Below are 21,567 nucleotides of genomic sequence, written 5' to 3' on the forward strand. Positions count from 1 at the left end.
GATCCATCATTTTACCGTTTAGCTACCGTTTAGCTAACGAATACAACTGTTTCTTGGCACTCATGAAGAGGACCTGTAACGCTATCTATTTGTTATGTTTGAAAATGCTTTACTATCATAGATCCATCTAGCGGTAACAGCTTGAACTACGTGGTCATTTGTTAAGTTTGAATAAGCGAAATTTAATTTTAATGGCCATATATGATTTGATGTTATGAACTACAGAAATACACTTGTATTATTGATTGATATTCCTTTGTTAAAATTGAAGAGATCATACATTCTTATTTAGAGACAGCTAAGTTGAAATTTATAAACTTCCATATGATTTGTGTATTACGTCTAGAAATGCACACGGATAGGTGTAACTAATAATTATTTTAGATTATAAGACACTGGACGTATTTTAAATTGATTACGTATTAATGAATAATATTTAAGGTACAATACTAATATTGCGGAAGGCATATGGCATTTAGTATTGTTATGTTTTATGATATTACTAGTTAAATTTGGCTTTATGGACCAGGGCAAGCACACTATTATGGGAAGGGGAGCATAGATACTATACAGAGATTTGTCTGGACCAAGAAAAAATTATTTAGGACATAAAAATGTTTTACATTTGACCGACTGCCCCACCATGAATTCAACCCGGGACCCCTTGCATTCAAGGCAAGAACGTTAGCGAGTAATTTCCCTAGCGATTAAATTATATGTTCTACTATAAAATATTTGAGCAGATGTTCATTTTGAAAATTGAACATTACTTTTAAATAAATGAGCTCCCGTGGATTGAACTTGAGCTGTGCTTATTTGAGTTTAAACAAAGAGGCTATATAAGACATAAACCTGTTAATGGGAACTTTGAGGCGTGGGCTAACGATTAAGTTTGAATTGGTTTTGAGTTTACCACCAATGCTATATAAGACGTGGACCTACTGATTGACATACAATATGAGCTCCCGCAGGGAATTAAATTAGGTTTTCACATTAAAGATGTATATGATTGTGAATTTAGCGCTTCTTTTAACACCAAGGCTATTTGAGACATAAACCTACAGCTTAATGTAGGCCCGAACCATATGACCCACATTGAGAATTGAACCTGAATCACTCACGCCAAAGAGGTGTACGCTAATTGCTTGCCAATGGAGAACTATTGAGAATATTTTAACACTGTGATTTACAGAGAACCACATATGTTTCCACAAGGTGTACATTTTACTGAAACATATTAAATATATTTTAGTGATTGAATTATAATAATAATGAAAATTGAATTATAAACTTGCCCTATTAAAGAAGAAACTATTGTTTTATTTATTGGATATTTTGATTGAAACCAATGTTTCAAGACAAAAAGCATTCGGTAACTTCACGGACAGCAGATGAAATCATTTAGATTATGAGTCACGAGTTAAAGGAAGTAAAACCAACGCCAGACCACGTTTATCTTATTTATGTAAATTATACTTTACTCCCTCAGACACGGAGGAAATTTTCCATTGCATACGGAAAACAACTGAATGACCTCATCGGTGTTGCCAATTTGTCATTTAATTGTTTGGTTTTGATGAGTGAAGACCGTAGCCTACTTAGGATGAGTAAGAAGATAGAGGTCACTAAAATAATTCATTTTGGCAACGTTTGCACATGTGACAATGAGGAAGCATGACTGCATCATCTTCTCCCCTCTTTGAGGGAGGGCATAGACTTTTAGTACAACGATATTCTGCCCTCTTTTGAATTAAGATTTTGGAGAGGGAACACCAGAAGATTTTTAACTGCTGATTTTGCTATTGTGTAGTGTGAATAGTGCATCTCGTTAATATTTGTACGCTGATTTATAATTGTATTGGTAAGTTTAATTTGATTTTTATTTTATATTTAAACAATTTTAGCTGTATTATTGAAATTATGCGTTTTGTTTGGAGTAAATTTGAATAATAATAATATACACGCGTATATTATTTTTTGTTTCAATTTAGATTTGTATTCATAAATATTATTGAATGTATTGTGTTTAATAGACAGAATCGGATGTTATTATTTTAGACAGAGTTGAGTTGAATTTTAGTTTAATGTATTGTCTATTATTGAGGCTCGTGATATTTTTTCTTAACATTAAATTTGGAAACATAGAAGTTTGCGTTGGGAATGGAACTAGAGGCCTATAATGTAATTGATTGTAAATTTAGAACTTTTTTTTCACCAAGGCTATTTGAGACATGAACTTATAGATTAATGTAGGCCACATAAACTGGAGGAATTGATCGGGTTTTTTACACCACCGTCTACCCACGGAAGAGCTTTAACTAATAAGAAAATTTTAATGGTAGCTTAATGGATATGAATTTAGATTTTAGGCTTTTTTTTTAAATTGGAAGAAAGTGGCCTGAACTTTGACATTTGTTTGTTGTAAAAACGTGGAAAACTGTGGCTAGGGTTATACACTTTTATTCGGAAATTGAACACATAGCTTATAGGTGACGTATACGTATTTTAGACAGAGTGGGGAAATATATTTACTTTTGGGCAGTTTTATGAAATACTATTACATATTTTAATGTTTTCTTGAGTAACAAAGCTTATTATCGAATTGCTTACAATACGAATTGAACTACTAGTCTTAATTAAAACGAATTTGGTTGATGAGAATGAACAATGTTTTACTGTAGATTAATTTAATACGGATAGCTTGGGAAGGCAGAATTAGAGAAAATTAGATTTTGTGATGCTACCTTATTTAAAATGTGAATTTATTAAATTATTGTAGTACATTAGGATTTATACAGAAATTATAGGTTACATGATTTCATATACTTAGTTGAAATAGCGTATGTTTATTAGTATTAATTTTGTGGCTATGAAACAAAGCAGTAATATATTTTTGGGGCATTATTTTGACTTACATAGTTAGAGCAGTTAGACAAAGCATGGCTTGTGAACAACGCGTTTACTGCCACCTATGAACTAAAGTAAGAACTAAGTGTAGAAAACAGTTACAAGACCTCCGTAAAGTTTTTTTTTTTTTTTTAATTTGGAGAAACCATAAAGGATTTTACATTGTGGTAGGATTACGTTTAAATTAATACGTTTTATTGTAATATTGCGAACAGAGCGATGGCTAATTAAATCAATTACTTTAGCAAGAAATAGGTTCCTATGGATTTTTTTTTGGCTAGCTATAACTTGTTCCGGCGTTCATCGCCTATGACAGATTTTAGGAACAATTTAAATTTGAGTTTTAAGTGATGATAGGCGTGGATTTGTTTTAGGACATTTCAATTTTTATGGAGTTTTGCTAGTTTCAGAAAATTACTGTATATTGAATCCTGCATGTAGACAGTTTCTTTAAGGGAACAGGATTAATTTTAAAGTTTAATAAAAATATTATGCCGTAAACACGGATTGCTGAATATTGCTTTTGCTTGCGAAAAACTGTGCAATAGAGATAAGATTTTAACCTATTTGAGTTTAATGACTTGCATTAGTAGAGAACTTCTTACTAGCTAATTAATTTATACCTTTTTGTGTTTTAGTTCATTCCAAGAGCATACTAATTATTTACAGAATCAATTTTATAGGAAGTTTGACGAAATGAAAATGTGGGTGGTGGGGAATTTATGGAGAAGCATAGCTTCTTAGAGAAACTAGTAATTATTTTATGACCTGGGGAACCCGTAGAATATTTGGCATTAAGTTATAAAGAATGTGGTAAAAACACGCATAATATAATGAATAATAAGATGAACTAAGACTTAAATTATTGCTTTGAAAACAAAACCTACAGGGTTTTGTATAGGATTAATGTTTATTTGTTACAGCCGTAAGAACAATTTGAATTGATTTAGGAGTCAGTTAGATTTGAAATCGTCCTAGTGGTTAGGATAGCTTGTTTATTGGATATATTGAAATGCAATTGTAGGGCAGCACCAACGGTGAACGCTTTGCCCTGCCCTAAAGTATAAATTTGAACTTTCCATGGTAAAACCGCGCTTTATTTTAGTATTTAATACGTTTCTTGTAATAGTCCTAATCAATTTTACGGAATTTAGGTTTTGAATGTTCGTTGAGATATTTGCTTTGAAGATGAGATTTCATTGCCAAGATTTTAACTTCCTTGTAATAAACTAGTTGAACAAATTTTGATTTATTACAGGTACTTGTACAAATTATAGTTTTACTTATAATTATTTGACCATAATGCAAACCATTTTGAATGAACAAAATATATTTTGCCATTGCATGTTAGTAGACATTTTGTACAAATAAATAAAACTAGGAGCAAACACAGTTAATATTTCTTCTATACATTGTAAAAATTAGTCAGAACGGTAAAATTATTTCTTGTTTGTCATAAAAATTAAATGTACTACCACGTTGAAAGCAAAAAAAATATAATTTGCCTAGTATAGTGAAATGTTGAACTTTGATACAAACATGTGCTAGCTGGAAAAGCGTTAGATTGAAATTGCATTGTTTCGTGGCTTAGTAAGTAAAGCGCTGGACTTATGCACTAAAGGTCGCGCGTTCGATCCTCGGTCAGGCTGTGATAAGATTTTTTGTTTTTTACTTTTGTTTGATTATATTATATTTTCCTTTTCTTGTTCTTATTTATATTCTCCTAATAAATTACTCTGAACAACTTATTTTATGGATCGATTTCTATTAATTTAACCTCTCGTAATGAATTACTCGAACACTTATAGTGTGAACCTACAAATAATTTCGAAAATATTTTAAAAATTGCGAACTTGAAAAATAAATTGTTTGTTGTGCAATTTTAATTGCTACGCTTTTTATAGAAGCTCGGAATAAGCATAGCTTGTGAACCTATAAATAATTTAAAGAAAGTGGAGTTTGAAAAAGTTTTTTTTTTCACGGAAGACACGCTAAAACTTATGACAGAAGTAAATCACAAGGAATTTTGGAAGAAAGTTTGCAGCATTTATAAACTTAATTGAGAATGGAATATTATACTAAATGATCACTGTGGTTATGAGAGCAGGATTGTAGGTTATAAACATCCACATTGCACGTTTTGGACCCTATAGTTATATTTGTCAAAATTTTGAGAGTAGATAAGAAAAAACAATTTACTATTGTATTTAAAATAAATGTAGAACTTGCATACGTTGATACAATTAGGCGGAACACATTTGACTCAGCACGCTTCCCTCCAAAGTGACATTTGCATATTTTGGTGTAGTAAGTAAGACGTTTGCCTCATGCACTTGTGATCTCGGTTTAATTATGAACTAGCCAATTTTACGTGCTACGCTTATTTTCATATTCTCCTTTTCTATGAAAAGTTCTAAATTATTTATTGAATCCATTTTTTTAATCCCTTACATATATAAGGTGTTCGAACAGTATATGTGAACACATTTTATTGTTTCGTATTTCTTAATACCTCGACTCGAATAAGGTGTGGGAAGTTAAAAAGCTCCTTGTTAAAATATGACCCTTATGCATGACCCCTGGAAATGACTCCCAGGACCCAAGATTGCCCCTATGTATGACCCATACGAACAGTATGTGAGCTTATATAATTGATTAGAAGCTACCTGTTAAAAAGATGTGAGCATATATAATTGATTAGAAGCTACCTGTTAAAATAGAGTGTAAACCTACAAATAATTCCGTAACAGGGACGGCGCAAGATAAGAAAGAGTGGTGGGGCGGTTTACTGGTTTGTTGTAAAATTAGTTAAGCGAGTACAGTTACATGGATACTACACAGTACGTAGGAGGGTGCCCTATAAGTATAATTGTTAAGAATAGAAACTGTGCAACAGATTTATCCTAGGAGGTTAGGCAATAAGGTGCGACACTGTTGTAGTGTTGGAATGCATACCATTAAAGAACTAAGGGGCAATTTTTACTTTTATACTCTCCTAATAAAATAGTCGGAACAACTTATGTTTATTTTAGTTTCATCACTTTATTAAAAGTTCCGTGTTAATTATTTATTCATTTGTGTTATTTATAATAACACTCGTTGTTAAAAAATGTGTGTGTGTGTGTGTGTGTGTAACTGAGTGAGTGACTGAAAAATGAAATTTTTAAGTCCCACGGTTATGCCGGTTAGGCTTAATATGTGAGCTAAAATAAGCTCTTAAAAGTATATAGAAAGTGGGAGAAAACCCACGCACACTGTGCTTGTTCACCACAATTTATAAAAAAATAAATCCAAAGTGAATGTTTGTCATGAAAATGTTAAAATAATTGGTGCGAACCAAGGACTCCATGCACCAGAGGTGAACGTTTTACCACTGAGCCACCGCGCCCATGAGTTAGTGAGTGTGAGTGAGTGAGTGACTGAGTGAGTAAATAAATGTGTGTAAGTAAGTAAGTGAGTGAGTGAATTATAAAAATACTAAATAAAATTAACAGAAACAAAATACATGAGTACAGAAGAAAATAAGTTTGATTTAATTCTCATGCCACGATGCACAAGCTTTAACATTTTGATGTTTTTTCTAACCTTGTATAGCTTAGCTTCAGTTAATTCGTACCCTTTTATGCACATTAAGCTTCAATATTTCTTTTATCATGGTTTCCTTATTATTTGTTTCAGACACTTTTTTATTAGTATTCCTTGAACTGTTATTGGTTTTGGTTTTATTTTACATTTTTAATACCAGATAGAATATGAAACAACTAGCATTTCGTTTTACCTAGTACCATTCAGACAACTATTTCTTTTCGCTGTTTTTCCCCTACTCTGTTGCCCTTTTTCCCCTGTTTTTCCTGTCTTTTCGCCTACTTTGTTTTTCTCTCTTTCTTTTTACCTACTGCCATCTACCTAACTATGCTTTTTTCTCTCTCTCTTTCCACCTATTACCATCTACATAACTATACCTTCTGTCTCTCTCTCTTCCTGTTTTCCTTTGTCTCTCCACCTACTTTGTTTTTTTCCGTCTTTTCACCTACTCCCATCTACATAACTATGCCTTCTCTCTCTCTCTCTTCCTGTTTTTCCTTTGTCTCTCCACCTACTTTGTTTTTTTCTTTCTTTTCACCTACTCCCATCTACATAACTATGCCTTTTCTCTCTCTCTCTCCCTTCCTGTTTTTCCTGTCTTTCCGCCTACTTTGTTTTTCTCTCTTTCTTTCCACCTACTACCATCTACATAACTATACCTTCTGTCTCTCTCTTTTCCTGTTTTTCCTGTCTTTCCGCCTACTTTGTTTTTCTCTCTTTCTTTTCACCTACTACCATCTACCTAACTATGCTTTTTCTCTCTCTTTTCACCTACTGCCATCTACCTAACTATGCTTTTTCTCTCTCTTTCCACCTACTGCCATCTACATAACTATACCTTCTGTCTCTCTCTTCCTGTTTTTCCTTTGTCTCTCCGCCTACTTTGTTTTTTTCTTTCTTTTCACCTACTCCCATCTACATAACTATACCTTCTTTCTCTCTCTTCCTGTTTTTCTTCTGTCTCTCCGTCTACTTTGTTTCTTTCTTTCTTTTCACCTACTCTTTGTCTCTCCGCCTACTTTGTTTCTTTTCACCTGCTCCCATCTACATAACTATACCTTCTCTCTCTCTCTCTCTCTCTCTCTCTCTTTCTCCCCGTTTTTCCTGTTTCTCCGCCTACTTTGTTTCTCTCTTTCTTTTCACCTACTCCCATCTACATAACTATACCTTTTCTCTTTCTCCCTGTTTTTCCTCTGTCTTTCCGTCTACTTTGTTTTTTTTCTTTTCCACCTACTGCCATTTACATAACTGTATCCTCTTTGACAATTAGACTATTTGTCTTTTGTTTTCCTTTATTTATTTATTTGCTTTATTACCTTCTAAACCTAACCTAACCAAAGTTTACTTTGTGTTTATGTTTTGGTTTTTTTCTTTTTTCTGGATGGTAGTATTTCTTTTTCTTTGCTTTTTCTCTATTTGATTAACTTGTAAACCTAACCTAACCATGATCTGTGTTTCCTTTCTTTATTATGTGACTTTTTGCTCTTGTACCTTTTTCGTCGCTTGTAGTATTTCCTCTCTACTTTTTCGTCGCTTGTTGTATTTTCTCGGTACCTATTATCGTTTGTATTTTTCTCTTTATTGCTCTCTAGCTATGTCATACACAAATACCTTTCCTATTTTTATAGCTCCTTGGTTATTTGTTCTGTGTGCTATGTATGTTCTCTAATTACCTTTTGCTTTTTATTTTGTAACTTTAATTGGATTATATTTCACCTTATATTCAATCGCTTCATTAGAAGCTCATTGTTAATTATTTGTATTCTCCTAATATTTTAATGGCTCCCTTGCTAAGCAACTTATTTTTACGGATCGCATGCTCCTAAGAACAGCTAAGCTAACTTAACCATACTCTGTATTTCTTTATCTCTCATGGTAGTTGGAGTCTTTTTTGTTTTGCTTTTCTTTGGTTTTTTGGATATAGTTCTATGCCTTTGTACTAAGACTTCATGTTCCTGTTTAGTTGTACATATATTATTCAGCATGCTTCTACAAAACAGCACATATTATATTAGACCTTTCCCATACTAGTCTTGGATATTTACATATGGCTTTTACTAAGCGGAACTAGTTGTTGCTACATGTCCATACTTTAGCCTGCTGGTTGATAAATTTCTGTTAATAGATTTAATATACGTAACACGTGAATTATCTTAAGGTGAATCTTTTAAATTTTAGTAGATACTATATTCATATAAGGTAATCTATGCTATATAGTGTAAGCATATAAGAATCTATACTAGATATATACATATTATATACATATAAGAATCTACACTAAATACTATATTCATATAAGTTAATCTATGCTATATAGTGTAACCATATAAGAATTTATGGTAGATATATATACATATAAGACTTTATAGTACATATTATATACATATAAGAATCTATAATAGATACTATATTCATATAAGGTAATCTATGCTATATAGTGTAACCATATAAGAATTTATACTAGATATATACATATAAGAATTTATAGTAGATGCTATATTCATATAAGGTAATCTATGCTATATAGTGTATGCATATTCTAAAGTAAATATATATAAATAATGTATACGAATCTAATACAAATTATGTTATGTTTTAGGTTATCCATTGGTGTGGTTTATTCAAGAACGTACTACCAGAAGTATCAGAGGTAGTACCAAAGGTATTTTTTCTTTACCAATTTGTCATAAATTACTCAAATAGAGCAACCTTGTTGCAATGTAATAAATAATTCATATTATTTACAATATTACTTTTAAAACTGAACCGTTGTGAACATAGTAATTATTTATATTCTCCTAATAAATTACTCTGAACAACTTATTTTATGGATCGATTTCTATTAATTTAACCTCTCGTAATGAATTACTCGAACACTTATAGTGTGAACCTACAAATAATTTCGAAAATATTTTAAAAATTGCGAACATTAAAATGTGAACTTACAAAAATTTCTTATAGAAAGTCGTAAGACCACCTACGGTGGGAACTTGTAAATAATTTCTTATTTTACGGATCGCTTGGTACACAAGCTCAGAGCAGCTACGCTGCGAAACTGTAAATAAATCGTATGCTAAAGTAAACTCTGTAGAACACCTACGGTGTTATTCGTTCGTTTGTTTCACAAACTCTTAAGAAACTTTGTTTCAAGTAGTAAAAAATTGTCTTTTTGTTTTAGGATACTCCACCAGATCAATTGGACCTTTGAAGAAATTGGAATTTAAAAAAACCTGCAGATATCCTGTAAGTATGCAATCAATATTAATTCCATTACATATGTTTCTTGAAATAATTTTTAATTTGTTCCGCAACTTTGATCATTTTATTAGAAGCTCAGAACACTTACAGTGTGAACCTACAAATAATTTGTTGGATTGTATCTTTTTTTTATTCTCTAGTTTGTTACACAAACTCGTTTGCTGTGCAAGCTCTTTATTTATTTATTTCGTAATAAATTACTCGAACACTTCGTGTGAGCACACTAAGGATGTTTGAACAATATGTGAGTGTACTAATTATTTGTATTCTTTTACTCGGAGCAACTTATTATTTTAGTTTGATGTTAATTATTTATTGGTTCGTTTTCATTAAAAAAAAACTCAGAGAACATTATGTGAGTTCCAAATTAATAAAAAAGCTCATTGTTAAACTGAAAGTTGATAAAAATGATTACTAAATAGCTTACTGTGCATTAATTTTGTAACAAAATAACATATAGAACTGAAATTGTATACTAATAAATGTTTTTATTGTTTCAGTGTTGACAACGGCATACAAGTGAACCGAAAATTAATACATCGTGTCCTGTTAGATCTGTTGACATCTAACCAGCGGTGGTAAGTGTTGCAAACTTTAAAATTTTTAGTTCAAAGAGTATATGAACATTAAATAATTAAAATTTTAACTTAATGAAACTACAATATTAAATTTTACATAATGAAAGACATACTGACAAATAATTTTGACTAAACTAACTTTACATGTGCGCAATTCAAATTATATCTAAACATATATTTTCATTTGAAACACTTAATTTTTTAAAATTACATTTTGCATTAACATTTTTATTTTGCAACTAAAGAGTTTCATGTAAACATATAATGAATTACATTTTACAATAAAAGTTTCATGTGAAAATTACATTTTTACTTTTGCATTTTTAAATTTACACTTTGCATTTTTTACGTTTGCATTTTACAATAGAAGTTTCATGTGAAAATTACATTTTTAATTTACACTTTTGCATTTTTTATTTTACAATCAAAGAGTTTCATGTGAAAATTGCATTTTTAATTTACACCTTTACATTTACATTTTTTTTAATTTACATCTTTACATTTTTTTAAATTTACATCTTTACATTTTACTTTTACATTTTTAATTTACATCTTTACATTTTTTAATTTACATTTTCTTTTACATTTTTTAATTTACACTTTTGCATTTTTTATTTTACAATCAAAGAGTTTCATGTGAAAATTGCATTTTTAATTTACATTTTACTTTTACAATTTTAAATTTACACTTTGCATTTTCAATTTTACATTTCACTTTGTATTTTTATTTTACAATCAAAAAGTTTCATGTAAACATATAAAGAATTGCATTGTAAGAATTTAATCTCATTTGAGAAAATAGACATTAACGTTTACAGTTAAAGTAGAAAAATAAAATTAACTGAACTTTCATTAGTAGTGCATTATAAAAATAGTTACAATAATACAAAATTTACAAATTGAATAGTCACAAAAATATTTATTGATGATATTAGTTTTCTTTGTTGATGCATTTCATTGAATACTGTAGAACATTTATCAAATTAATTATTTTAATTGTTTAGTTAATTTAATATGCTTTTTTAACTATGCGTCTTTTAAATTTAGTAATTGATTTTTTAAATAATTATGCTTTTTTCCTAACCTGATTTAATTATTTTAATTTTTGCTAATCCTATTGAATAAATTTTCTCTGCTCATTGATGTTTAACTATAATTTGTAACTAATAACCCTTTCATTCTAACCATACGTAATTTTTTTAACTATAATTTGTAACAATTAACTATTTGAATGCTATTTTGAATAAACTGTAATAATTAAGTATCTTTAAAATCTGCTGTTTTTATGCTATCGTTTGTTTAATAATTGGTTTAATTAAATATGGTTTGGTAACCTATATGGATTAATTATCTATATTCTTTAAATCTCTGCTATATTGTTTGTCTGATAAAGTTCTGATGCTTTGGGTCATAAACTGTTCTAAACCTTTTTAACCTTGTTTCTTAATTGATTTTTGCTAAACTATTTCTTCTTTGATATGTTTTGTTTACTATGTTATTTTTATTTAATTGTGTTTCTGTTTATTACTACTTGGATTTTTTATTGCCAATGTTATTTTGAAATGATTTTTATTCATTGGAATGTTTACATCAGATATGTTCATTTTTCAAATATGAAAATATTATTGTCCGTGAAAATTAAATAGTCGTCTAAGATTGGAAAACTTGGAGAATGTCACGTGACTTTAATTATACATGTTGTAAAAGAGTAGTATAGAAAATATTTTCATGGGTTTGAGATTTTCTTTGTTTAATGCATCTGGGTACGAGATTACATTTCCGAAAGTATAAATAGAGCGCAGCAAGCCGCGGCGGATCAGTATAGAAGAAGTACTGCTAAAGTAAAGACGTTTCTGCTTGTACTTTTCGGGACATTGTTATCGGAAACTATAATTAGATTTGCTGGTCCTAAACTATTGTAAAATAAACATTTATCCATATTTCGGTAAACATATAGTGGATTATATCATAAAGTTATAGTTACCTTCGGAGAACTTCGCACAGAATTCTGGGAATTTTCCATATCTGCGTCTATATAAGAGCGGGAAAAGCGCGCGGCGGTCAGTATAGTAGAAGAATTTGTACAGTACAGACGTCTCTCCGTGTTGTTATCGGAAAGTGTTGTTAACTGATAAAGTTAAACAGTATCTTTGAGAAAATACATAGTAAATTATAAACCGTGTGGAATTTACATTATCTACGTGTATATAAAAAACTCAAAATCATTAATTGGTCATTCTACAGAAACCAGTTCCAACGTGTGGACGTGTTCTTTTGAATACAAAATAAATAGAGGAATAAGGATATTAGGAAAAGTAAAGTCCATAGAACAATTGGAAACCATTTTGATATAATTACTCGTGGAGGTAACATCGCTCCGTTGGTTCTAAGTTAGAAGATTTTTGGAAGTGGCCGTGATCAAAGGAATAGTGTTTATTACGTGAAAACATAGTTCAGTTTGTTTTGTACTTCAAGGTGTAAACATAGTCTTTTAGGAAGTTGCCGCACACATAAAAGTAAATTAAAATATTTGTGCGATATAAATTAGTGTATGATAATAAGGTGAAATAACTAATTAATTGTTTGTTTAAATTAGATTCAACGATGGCATACGAGGGAATCAACACAATTAAAGCCATGTTGCAGATGTTGGAATCACGTGGATATGATGATGGCGGAGAAGTTTTCTTTACGTGGGAGGTTGTGACGCAATGTCATGCATTAGGGGTGCGTGTGTATAACGAGCAATACGCGCGTTTATTACGTGCATTATTGGCGCATTTTGGGCATGACCCGGTTGTTATTTTAGCAAAATGTAAGTCCGCGAAGGATATTATTGATTTATATCGTATGGGCTTCTTTTGTCAAGATAACATCCGGGTATTGGCGCGTGAAAAATTTAGAGAGTTGGTATCTGCAGGGAAGACTTCTGGCTTAACTGCAGATGACTCTGTCGAGTTCATGGGTGAACCTGTAAATTTGCCAGGTCCTAGTTCTGCACCAGAAAATCAATTGTATGGTGCTGGAACAAATGATAATTTTTCCATCATTGGTAGTAAAACTAAACATTATCCATACTTTGGCTTGCGGGGAAAGGAAATTACCGTTAAGCGCATGCGTAACATAGGAATCGAAGACCCGGTTGATTATTTGGAGAAACTCTTTGAGTATGTACAACAGCATGTGTTAAACGACGTTGACGATAACATGTATGTTGGTATGGTTATCGAGAGCTCTGCGTCGACGATAAACAAGCCAGTATACATGACGTGGCGTCCTAAGAAGGAATTGAACCCGGAGGCCTTTTTTAGATCAGTAGAAAACGTACTTAATAGTAACGAACACTTTCTTTTCGGGGATTCAGTAATCTTTAGGATACACACTGTAAATCCTCGCAAGGGAAGAGGTAAGTACGTTGATCTTAGTACACATCATGAACAAAGTACCATCCCGTTAAACAAAGACATATACTGTCTTCCCAAGAGTATTATCCTTGGGATGGCAAAGGCCAATAAGAAATATGAACAGATATATAAGTTAAAAAATCACCCTGAACGTCTACTCAAGCAAGCCAAGGATTTGTGTGATGATGCTGATGTTACCATTGAACATCAAAATGGCTGTACTATTGATGATGTAAAAAAATTTCAACAATACCTGGCACCCAACTACCAAATCGTAGTATATGAAAGGAACGCCATGAACCGGGAGTACAATGTAATTTATCCGGGAGTAAAAGCAGAAAAACAAATCCTTATCCATTACGAAAAAGGTCATTATGAACTAATTACATGCATCACCTCTCTGTTGGGTATGAGAGGATATTGTAAGCATTGTTTACAGGGATATAATCATGCACAATACCATAAATGTGGTGCTAAGTGCAATGCATGTGAGGTATACCACGAGGTATGTGCTGATGATATTAAACGGGAGTGTAATGATTGTCATAGATTGTTTCCTTCGGCTGAATGCTTTACGAATCATAAGCGTGTAATTGGACGTGGCAAGAGTTTATGTGAAACAACAAGGTTTTGTACCGAATGTGCTAAAATGTACGATTTACGTCGTAGGAAATCTGAGCATCAATGTGGTGAGCGTTTGTGTAAGTCTTGTGACAAGCATGTAGACGCTGACCATATTTGTTATGTTCAGAAGTCCAGTCATTCACATATTGATAGATTCCTATACATCGTATTTGATGTGGAAACGATGTTACTTCGTAAGAATGAATCTGAGGAACAAGAACACTGCGTTAACTATGTGGTTTGCAGGAATATATGTCATTCTTGCAAGGACACAGAGCTGGATGATCCATGCTTTGTTTGTGGAAATGAACAGGGAAAACGTGAGTTTGACTTTTCAACGATCGATGAGTTCATTAATTTCGTATTAATACCTCGTCCAAAGTTTCAAAAAATCATTGTGCTTTCGCACAATGGTTCTAATTACGATGTCCAGTTCAGTTGTAGGAATTTAATAGAAAAACATTGCTTATCTCTCACACTTATTATGCAGGGTCAAAAAATTATTGAAATGCGGCTTGGTAATAAAATTATTTTCCGGGATACTTACCTCTATATGGGTATTAAGCTGTCAAAATTACCCAAAACTTTAGGCTTGCGCGGTAATTTACGAAAGGGATATTTCCCATATTTGTTTAATACATTCGAAAATCAAAATTATGTAGGTAAGATTCCTGATGTTAAGTTTTTTGATCCTGACAGTGTGAGTTCTTCCGATCGACAGCAATTAATCACCTGGCACCAAGAACGTGCTTTGAGTGGTGAGCAGTATGATCTGCACAAGGAGATGGTAATGTACTGCCGCAACGATGTTAAAATCCTCGCTGAAGCGGTCATCAAGTTTTCAAACTTGATCGAGGAAAAAACTCACGGTATTCAATGTTTTATTTCTTCGTCCACTATTGCAAGTTTGGCTATACTAACGTATCGGTCTACATACTTACCTGAAGAAACGATTCCAGTTATTCCTCCTCTCGGGTTCGATCATCGTAACCAGCAGAGCTTAAAAGCAATGTATTGGTTACGATATTTGGAACGTACCGAAGGAAAAAGAATTCAACATTCTGGGAATGGCTTGGAACGATCTTTTGGTAAATATAAGGTCGATGGGTTTGATAACCTGACAAGAACTGCATACGAATTTAACGGGTGTTACTTCCACGGGTGCCCGAAGTGTTATACAACGCTTCGGGATCAGCCTCTTGACAGTTCCTCTAGTCATGCTACATCAATGCAGGAACGGTATGAAAATACGATCACAAAAACCGCATTCCTAAAAAAATTAAATCTCAATGTTGTTGAGATATGGGAATGTGAATGGGACAGCATGGTGAAAAACGACAAAAAATTACAAGAGTTTATCAAAACTCAGTGTAAGGACCTTGTCAATCATCTTGCACCTAAAGAAGGTTTTCATGGTGGTCGTACCGAATGCTTTAATGCATTGTACGAATGTAGCAGTGACGAAACAATTCAGTATTTGGATGTAACATCGTTATATCCATATGTGATGGCTCGTAAGCCGATGCTTGTAGGGAAGCCTAAAATACATAAGGGGCCAGACTTTCCAGAAGTGGAAAGTATTCACGGGCTGGTTAAATGCACCATTTTGCCCCCCAAAGATCTCTTTTTTCCGGTGTTGCCGTATACGTGTAACGGTAGACTTATGTTTGGCTTATGTCGCACGTGTATGGAAGAAAGTAATGTCAACAATTGCAGACATAGTGATGCCGAACGTGCCTTAACAGACACGTATTGTACCCCTGAGCTGCATAAAGCACTACAAAACGGATATCAAATTCTGCATATTAATGAAATTTGGGAATTCGAACTACTCGGTTCTAAGGAGGGAAATTCAGATAGTCTTTTCCATGACTATGTGAATTCCTTCCTGAAATTAAAGCAGGAAGCCTCTGGTTTTCCTGCTTGGTGCAAAAGCAAAGGAGACAAACAAAAATACATAGCAGATTATTATGCCCACGAAGGCATAGAGTTAATGGGGGATAATATTGGATTGAACCCTGGCTTGAGGTACATAGCCAAGCTATTCCTTAATTCCCTCTACGGCAAATGGGGACAAAGAACGGATTTGTCACAATCAGTGGTTGTTGACACGCCGGAAAAGCTTTACGGCTATCTATGGGCACCGCAGTACGAAGTACAAAGCGTTCTAGTCATTGGGGAAAAACATGCTGTTGTCACATATAAAAACGTTGAAAACGAAAATAAACCGTTAAAGTTTTCAAACGTTGTACTTGCTGCGTTCATTACATCATGGGCGCGGCTAAAGCTTTACGATTTGTTGACAACTGTGGGACCAAAAGACACATTATACTGTGACACTGACAGTATTATGTTTATTCAGCGGCGCAATGAAAAACCTAAGCTTGCGTTGGGATCCTACCTGGGAGAGCTAACAGACGAAGTTCCGGAAGGGTGGGAAATTAACGCGTTTATAGGTTTGGGACCAAAAAATTATAGCTACCGTATGAAAGAAATTGGGACGGGTAAAGTAGAGTATGTATATAAAATACGGGGAATCACTTTAGACTATCGCGCATTACAGGAAATAAATTTCGATCATTTTTATAAATTAGTTCGCGGAAAAATTGAAAAGAAAGTGTTAAACATCCCTGGAAGGATTGCCCGTAAAAAAGGGTTTATCATTGTGTCCAGACCTGAGACGAAGACTCATCAAAAAGTTGGGAACAAAAGACGTCGACTTAACGATAACAGTGAAACGGACTATAGGACATTACCGTATGGTTATTGCGGGTAAAGTTTTAGTTGTGTTTATGGTTCGTAAAGAATGTACGTATGAGTGTGTGAATGGATTGTAAATATTACTCAAATAAAATAAAGCTTTAAATGTAAATAGTTCAATAAGTAAATGTGGAAGGAAACATTATGATAATACTACATCCTGTCCTTAAACATGCTATAGCTGAATTTATTCCCGGTTAAGTTACATGAACAACTTCTCACAAACTTTTCATCGCCTACGAAAACACCAATAAGTACATAGCCTTCGCACCCCTACAAAGTCACCCCTTTCTTTTGTAAATAACATTATTTTTTTTTGTAAATAGATCTTTTCATATAGTAAATAATTTTTTTCACATATAAAATTTGTAAATACACTTTTCATATATTTTTAATAGATTTTTCATATTGCAAATAGTTTATATTGTAAATACACTTTTCATATATTTTTAATAGATTTTTCATATTGCAAATAGTTTAGATTGTAAATACATTTTTCATATTGTAAATACTTTTCTCTCATATAATGTAAAGTTTTTATATATTGTAAATAGTTTTTTTATATTGTAAATACCATATTTCAAATATTAAATTATTTTTATTAATCAAGTACAAGCAATCAATAGAACAATATATATATCATTATATTCAAACACTTGTTATATATTTTACAATTTTAATTTTTATTATATATATCTACATTTTTTATTTTTATTATATATCTATATTTTAATTTTTATTATATATCTACATCTTATTATTTTATTATATTCAATTTTTAATTTTTATTATATATTTTACATTTTCATTTTATTATATTTACATTTTTATTATATACGAACACTTTTTATATACATATTTTTTATTATTATATATATTTTTATTATTATTTTTACAATAAAATTTTTAAATTATATTCCTGCCTTTAATTTTTACATCCTATACAATTAGAAAGGTACTTAATACAAAGTATGTGTATTCTGTATAAGATAAAGGAAGAATACATATGCTTCATATACTATTATATAAACTTATTTACGTACATTATACTAAAGTATGTGTATTCTGTATAAGATAAAGGAAGAATACATATGCTTCATATGTATAAAAATAAAGTATAGATAAAGGCACAATATTAATACTTTTCATAAAATTACAATATCAAATTCATATATTCACTCAATGAATTATTATTTTATTAAATTCAATAATAATCTGAATCAAAAATGTCAACCAAGGTTATAAATATATCCTAAAACCTGAAATTACAAAATGCGGTATCGCAATGTTTATTTGTTCGCGCAACAAGTTCTACGTCATAAAAAAGATAATTAACATCAATGAAGCAACCAAAAATAAACAGCAGCGCAGATGTTATCAAAGGTAAGTAAACTTTCTCTTCTTACTTAAGTTAGAATACTGGGTAAACATACAAAGTGCGCCGAAAAAATACCGTTAGCGTTCGCGACTGTCGGGCGGTGGATGTACAAAGCGGACGGCGCGACAATAATGGCGCCAGCGCAAAGGTCACACATACGTGATAAATAAAAAACAATCAGTGCTTCTGAGCACTGTTAAAAATAAATAAAACTTCCTATTGCTTAATAAAAAATAAACAGGACTTTCTGTTGACTGATAAAAAATAAACACGGCTGGTAAAAAATAAACAGGGCTTTCTGTTGACTGATAAAAAATAAACACGGCTGGTAAAAAATAAACAGGGCTTTCTGTGGGCTAATAAAAATGAATAGGTGTTTCTGTGGACTGATAAAAAATGAATAGGAGTTTTTTATGAACTGGTAAAAAAATGAAGAGGGCTTTCTGTGGGCTGATAAAAATAAATAGGGCTGGTAAAAAATAAACAGGGGTTTCTGTGGACTGATAAAAATAAACAGGGCTTTCTGTGGGCTAATAAAAAACGAATAGGGGTTTTTGTACAGTAATAAAAAATGAATTGTGTTTATTTAATGAAAATCAGGTGAATTATAGGTAAAATTACGTCATTATCGGTTCACAAACAGGTAAAAAGGTCCGTCTAAGCATATAAAAAGTATCGTAAGCCCGTATATACCTGTATACCTGTTTCAGGTGTAAGGTCAGATTGTGTCACAATCCTACTGAAGTAGTATATAACTACCACTTCCGGTTTTAGTAGAGGGATTGAATGGAGGGGAAACATATTCTTCGGAACAGCTTCTCGCTTCCTATTACCGTTTTCACTCTATAGCAATCAACACTAAAACCAGAAGTGGTTGATTTCCACCACTTCCGGTTTAAACCGAGGGTTAAGAGAGAACTCGGTACTTACTCTTAGAACGTTAAATTGATTACGAGAAACTGCTTCTAGCTTTCTCTTACTGTTTATCCTCTATGTAGATCAATGTTGCAACCGGACGTTGTAGTGGATTTATATCACTTCCGGCTTTAGTAGAAAGTGAAGGACACGAATTAAATGCGTTCCTGGGATGTTCAATCGAGTGCAGGAAAATGCATCTGTATACCTATTACTCTATTACCAGTTTTGTTCTATGGTGATCAACGTAAAACCGGTAAATAGTTTTTTTTCTATCACTTCCGGTTTGAAAATTGCCTATACTAACGAATTCAATCGTTAACTTTTCAAAACTGCTTCGAAATCCCTCACTTCTTCAGTGCACTTTACCCTAGTTAGACATATTTCAAATGGAATTCCCTTTACGAACCAAGTGTGTGCTAGTAATTAGTTCTCAAGTGCAGCTGCTGTGATTTAAGCGCTGTGTGTGCACTAACTCGTTATAGAGTGAAAATGACATAAGAAGTAAACCTTTGTTCAACATGTCATTATTTGCTTTAACATTTAGCTTTTCCTCGTTGTCGTTGTTGTTGTTTCTTCAAGAATCCCTGTGATGATGTTTGTATGCGAACGTTTGTACTGACAAGATGTGACAAAGCCATCTCCTTTTAATGTCAATTAGGGCAAAATGGTGGAAACCAACAGAAAAGCCCTCACGACGGAAAGAGGTTTTTCAAGAGGTCGAAGTGGTTTTCGGCAGTATGCTGGAGGGATGGGGAAAAAGGACAATAATGCAACGAGTTATGAATAGAGGATGAAATACAAGGCAAAAGGTTAGAGCAAGCACAAGAAGAGAAATCAGTTCGTTTTGACATCTTGCTGTCAAGACTTCCTCGAAACCATTACATCTTATCATTTTTTTCTGTTCAATGTTTCTCTGACCTTGAAGAAGCATTTGACTCCATTACTCGTTTTTCATTGAGAACAAACAAAAAAATCCATTAGTAAATAACTTCATGACAGTTTTAGAAATTTCATCCAGATCGACACAGAAACAGTTAGTGACACATATTTTACGTGGATTAAATCTTTCTTCTTTCCTGTTTTGTTATTGCACTTTGTTGGAGCAGCGAAAAAATCGAAAGTGATATAAAGTGCAATTTCTAAGATAGTTTTGTAGCATTTTCATAATATTGTCATAATATGCTGTAATTTTTGTGTATTAATACATATAATAATATTTCTCCAAAATTTCCACTTTTTCGTTTACGTAAATTAGTTAGTAACGTTTTGATTTGACTAGCTTATATGTGGACGTAGTGATACTAATGATTAATTTTGTTACCCATTTAAATATATATCGTATATTTAAGAAAATTCTCCTTGATTATGTGAAGTTATATCATTTTAGTATTATTGCATTCGAGATATTCCATTTCTTTAATTTGGATAAGTGTTTTCAAAACTATTCATCCAGAAAATCTGATTTAAAAAAGGCGGATTATATTCGTAGTCTTGTATATGTTTACATTTCCATATATTTCAACGTAAACGTTACCATAGAAATAGACGTATGAATCCTTAATTTGAGGAACGTGTGGGATTGAGATTACTTAGTTAATGGTGATCGAACATGGAAGCAAGTCGTGTATAATGTCCGTTTTGCAATTTCTATCAGAAATAAGATGTGTTTGGCAATACGAAGATTAGAAGAGCAAACACTGAGACATTCTACTGTAGAAAAGCAAGAACTAACATATTACATAAATCTCCTCTGTGGAGAATGTGTGCTTTATACAACGAAATTATTAAATTTCATGTAGTAAATGTATTTAGTATTTCCGAAAACAAGTTCAAAACAATTGTCAGGCAATAACGTCTACATAATTAAACGACGTATATTTGTTTATGTATAATAATGTATGTATAACATGTATGTTAGATAATTATGTACGTGACACTATAATTGGACATTAAGCCTGCTATGTTGTCCTTATGAAATAAATAAATAAATAAAATGTTTTCTGGCTAGTTTTGTTTTAGTCCCGCCTTCCACAGAGAAAAATGAGTGTATTTTCGAGCAACATATTTTACTACTTAACTAAATTATTAATATTTAGGCAAAATGAAAGTGTCTTCGTGAACAAAAATGTAATTTTGATTTTTAATTCAATGACTT

At 32.1% G+C, this 21,567-nt stretch overlaps 1 protein-coding gene across 1 annotated transcript; it reads left to right on the top strand.

Moving 5' to 3' along the window:
* The first annotated feature begins 1,710 nt into the window (after positions 1-1,710).
* LOC145667062 (uncharacterized) lies at positions 1,711-17,214 on the top strand. The gene is made up of 5 exons (XM_081734760.1): positions 1,711-1,861; positions 9,092-9,154; positions 9,671-9,735; positions 10,251-10,328; positions 12,925-17,214. Exon 5 carries the CDS (start codon positions 12,933-12,935, stop codon positions 17,130-17,132), a length of 4,200 nt encoding a protein of 1,399 aa, XP_081590886.1. The 5' UTR covers positions 1,711-1,861; positions 9,092-9,154; positions 9,671-9,735; positions 10,251-10,328; positions 12,925-12,932; the 3' UTR covers positions 17,133-17,214.
* Positions 17,215-21,567: the final 4,353 nt, after the last annotated feature.

This window comes from Thermobia domestica, chromosome 12 (assembly GCF_964235325.1).
Source record: "Thermobia domestica chromosome 12, izTheDome1.hap1.1, whole genome shotgun sequence".
In the NCBI taxonomy this organism is placed as follows: domain Eukaryota; kingdom Metazoa; phylum Arthropoda; class Insecta; order Zygentoma; family Lepismatidae; genus Thermobia; species Thermobia domestica.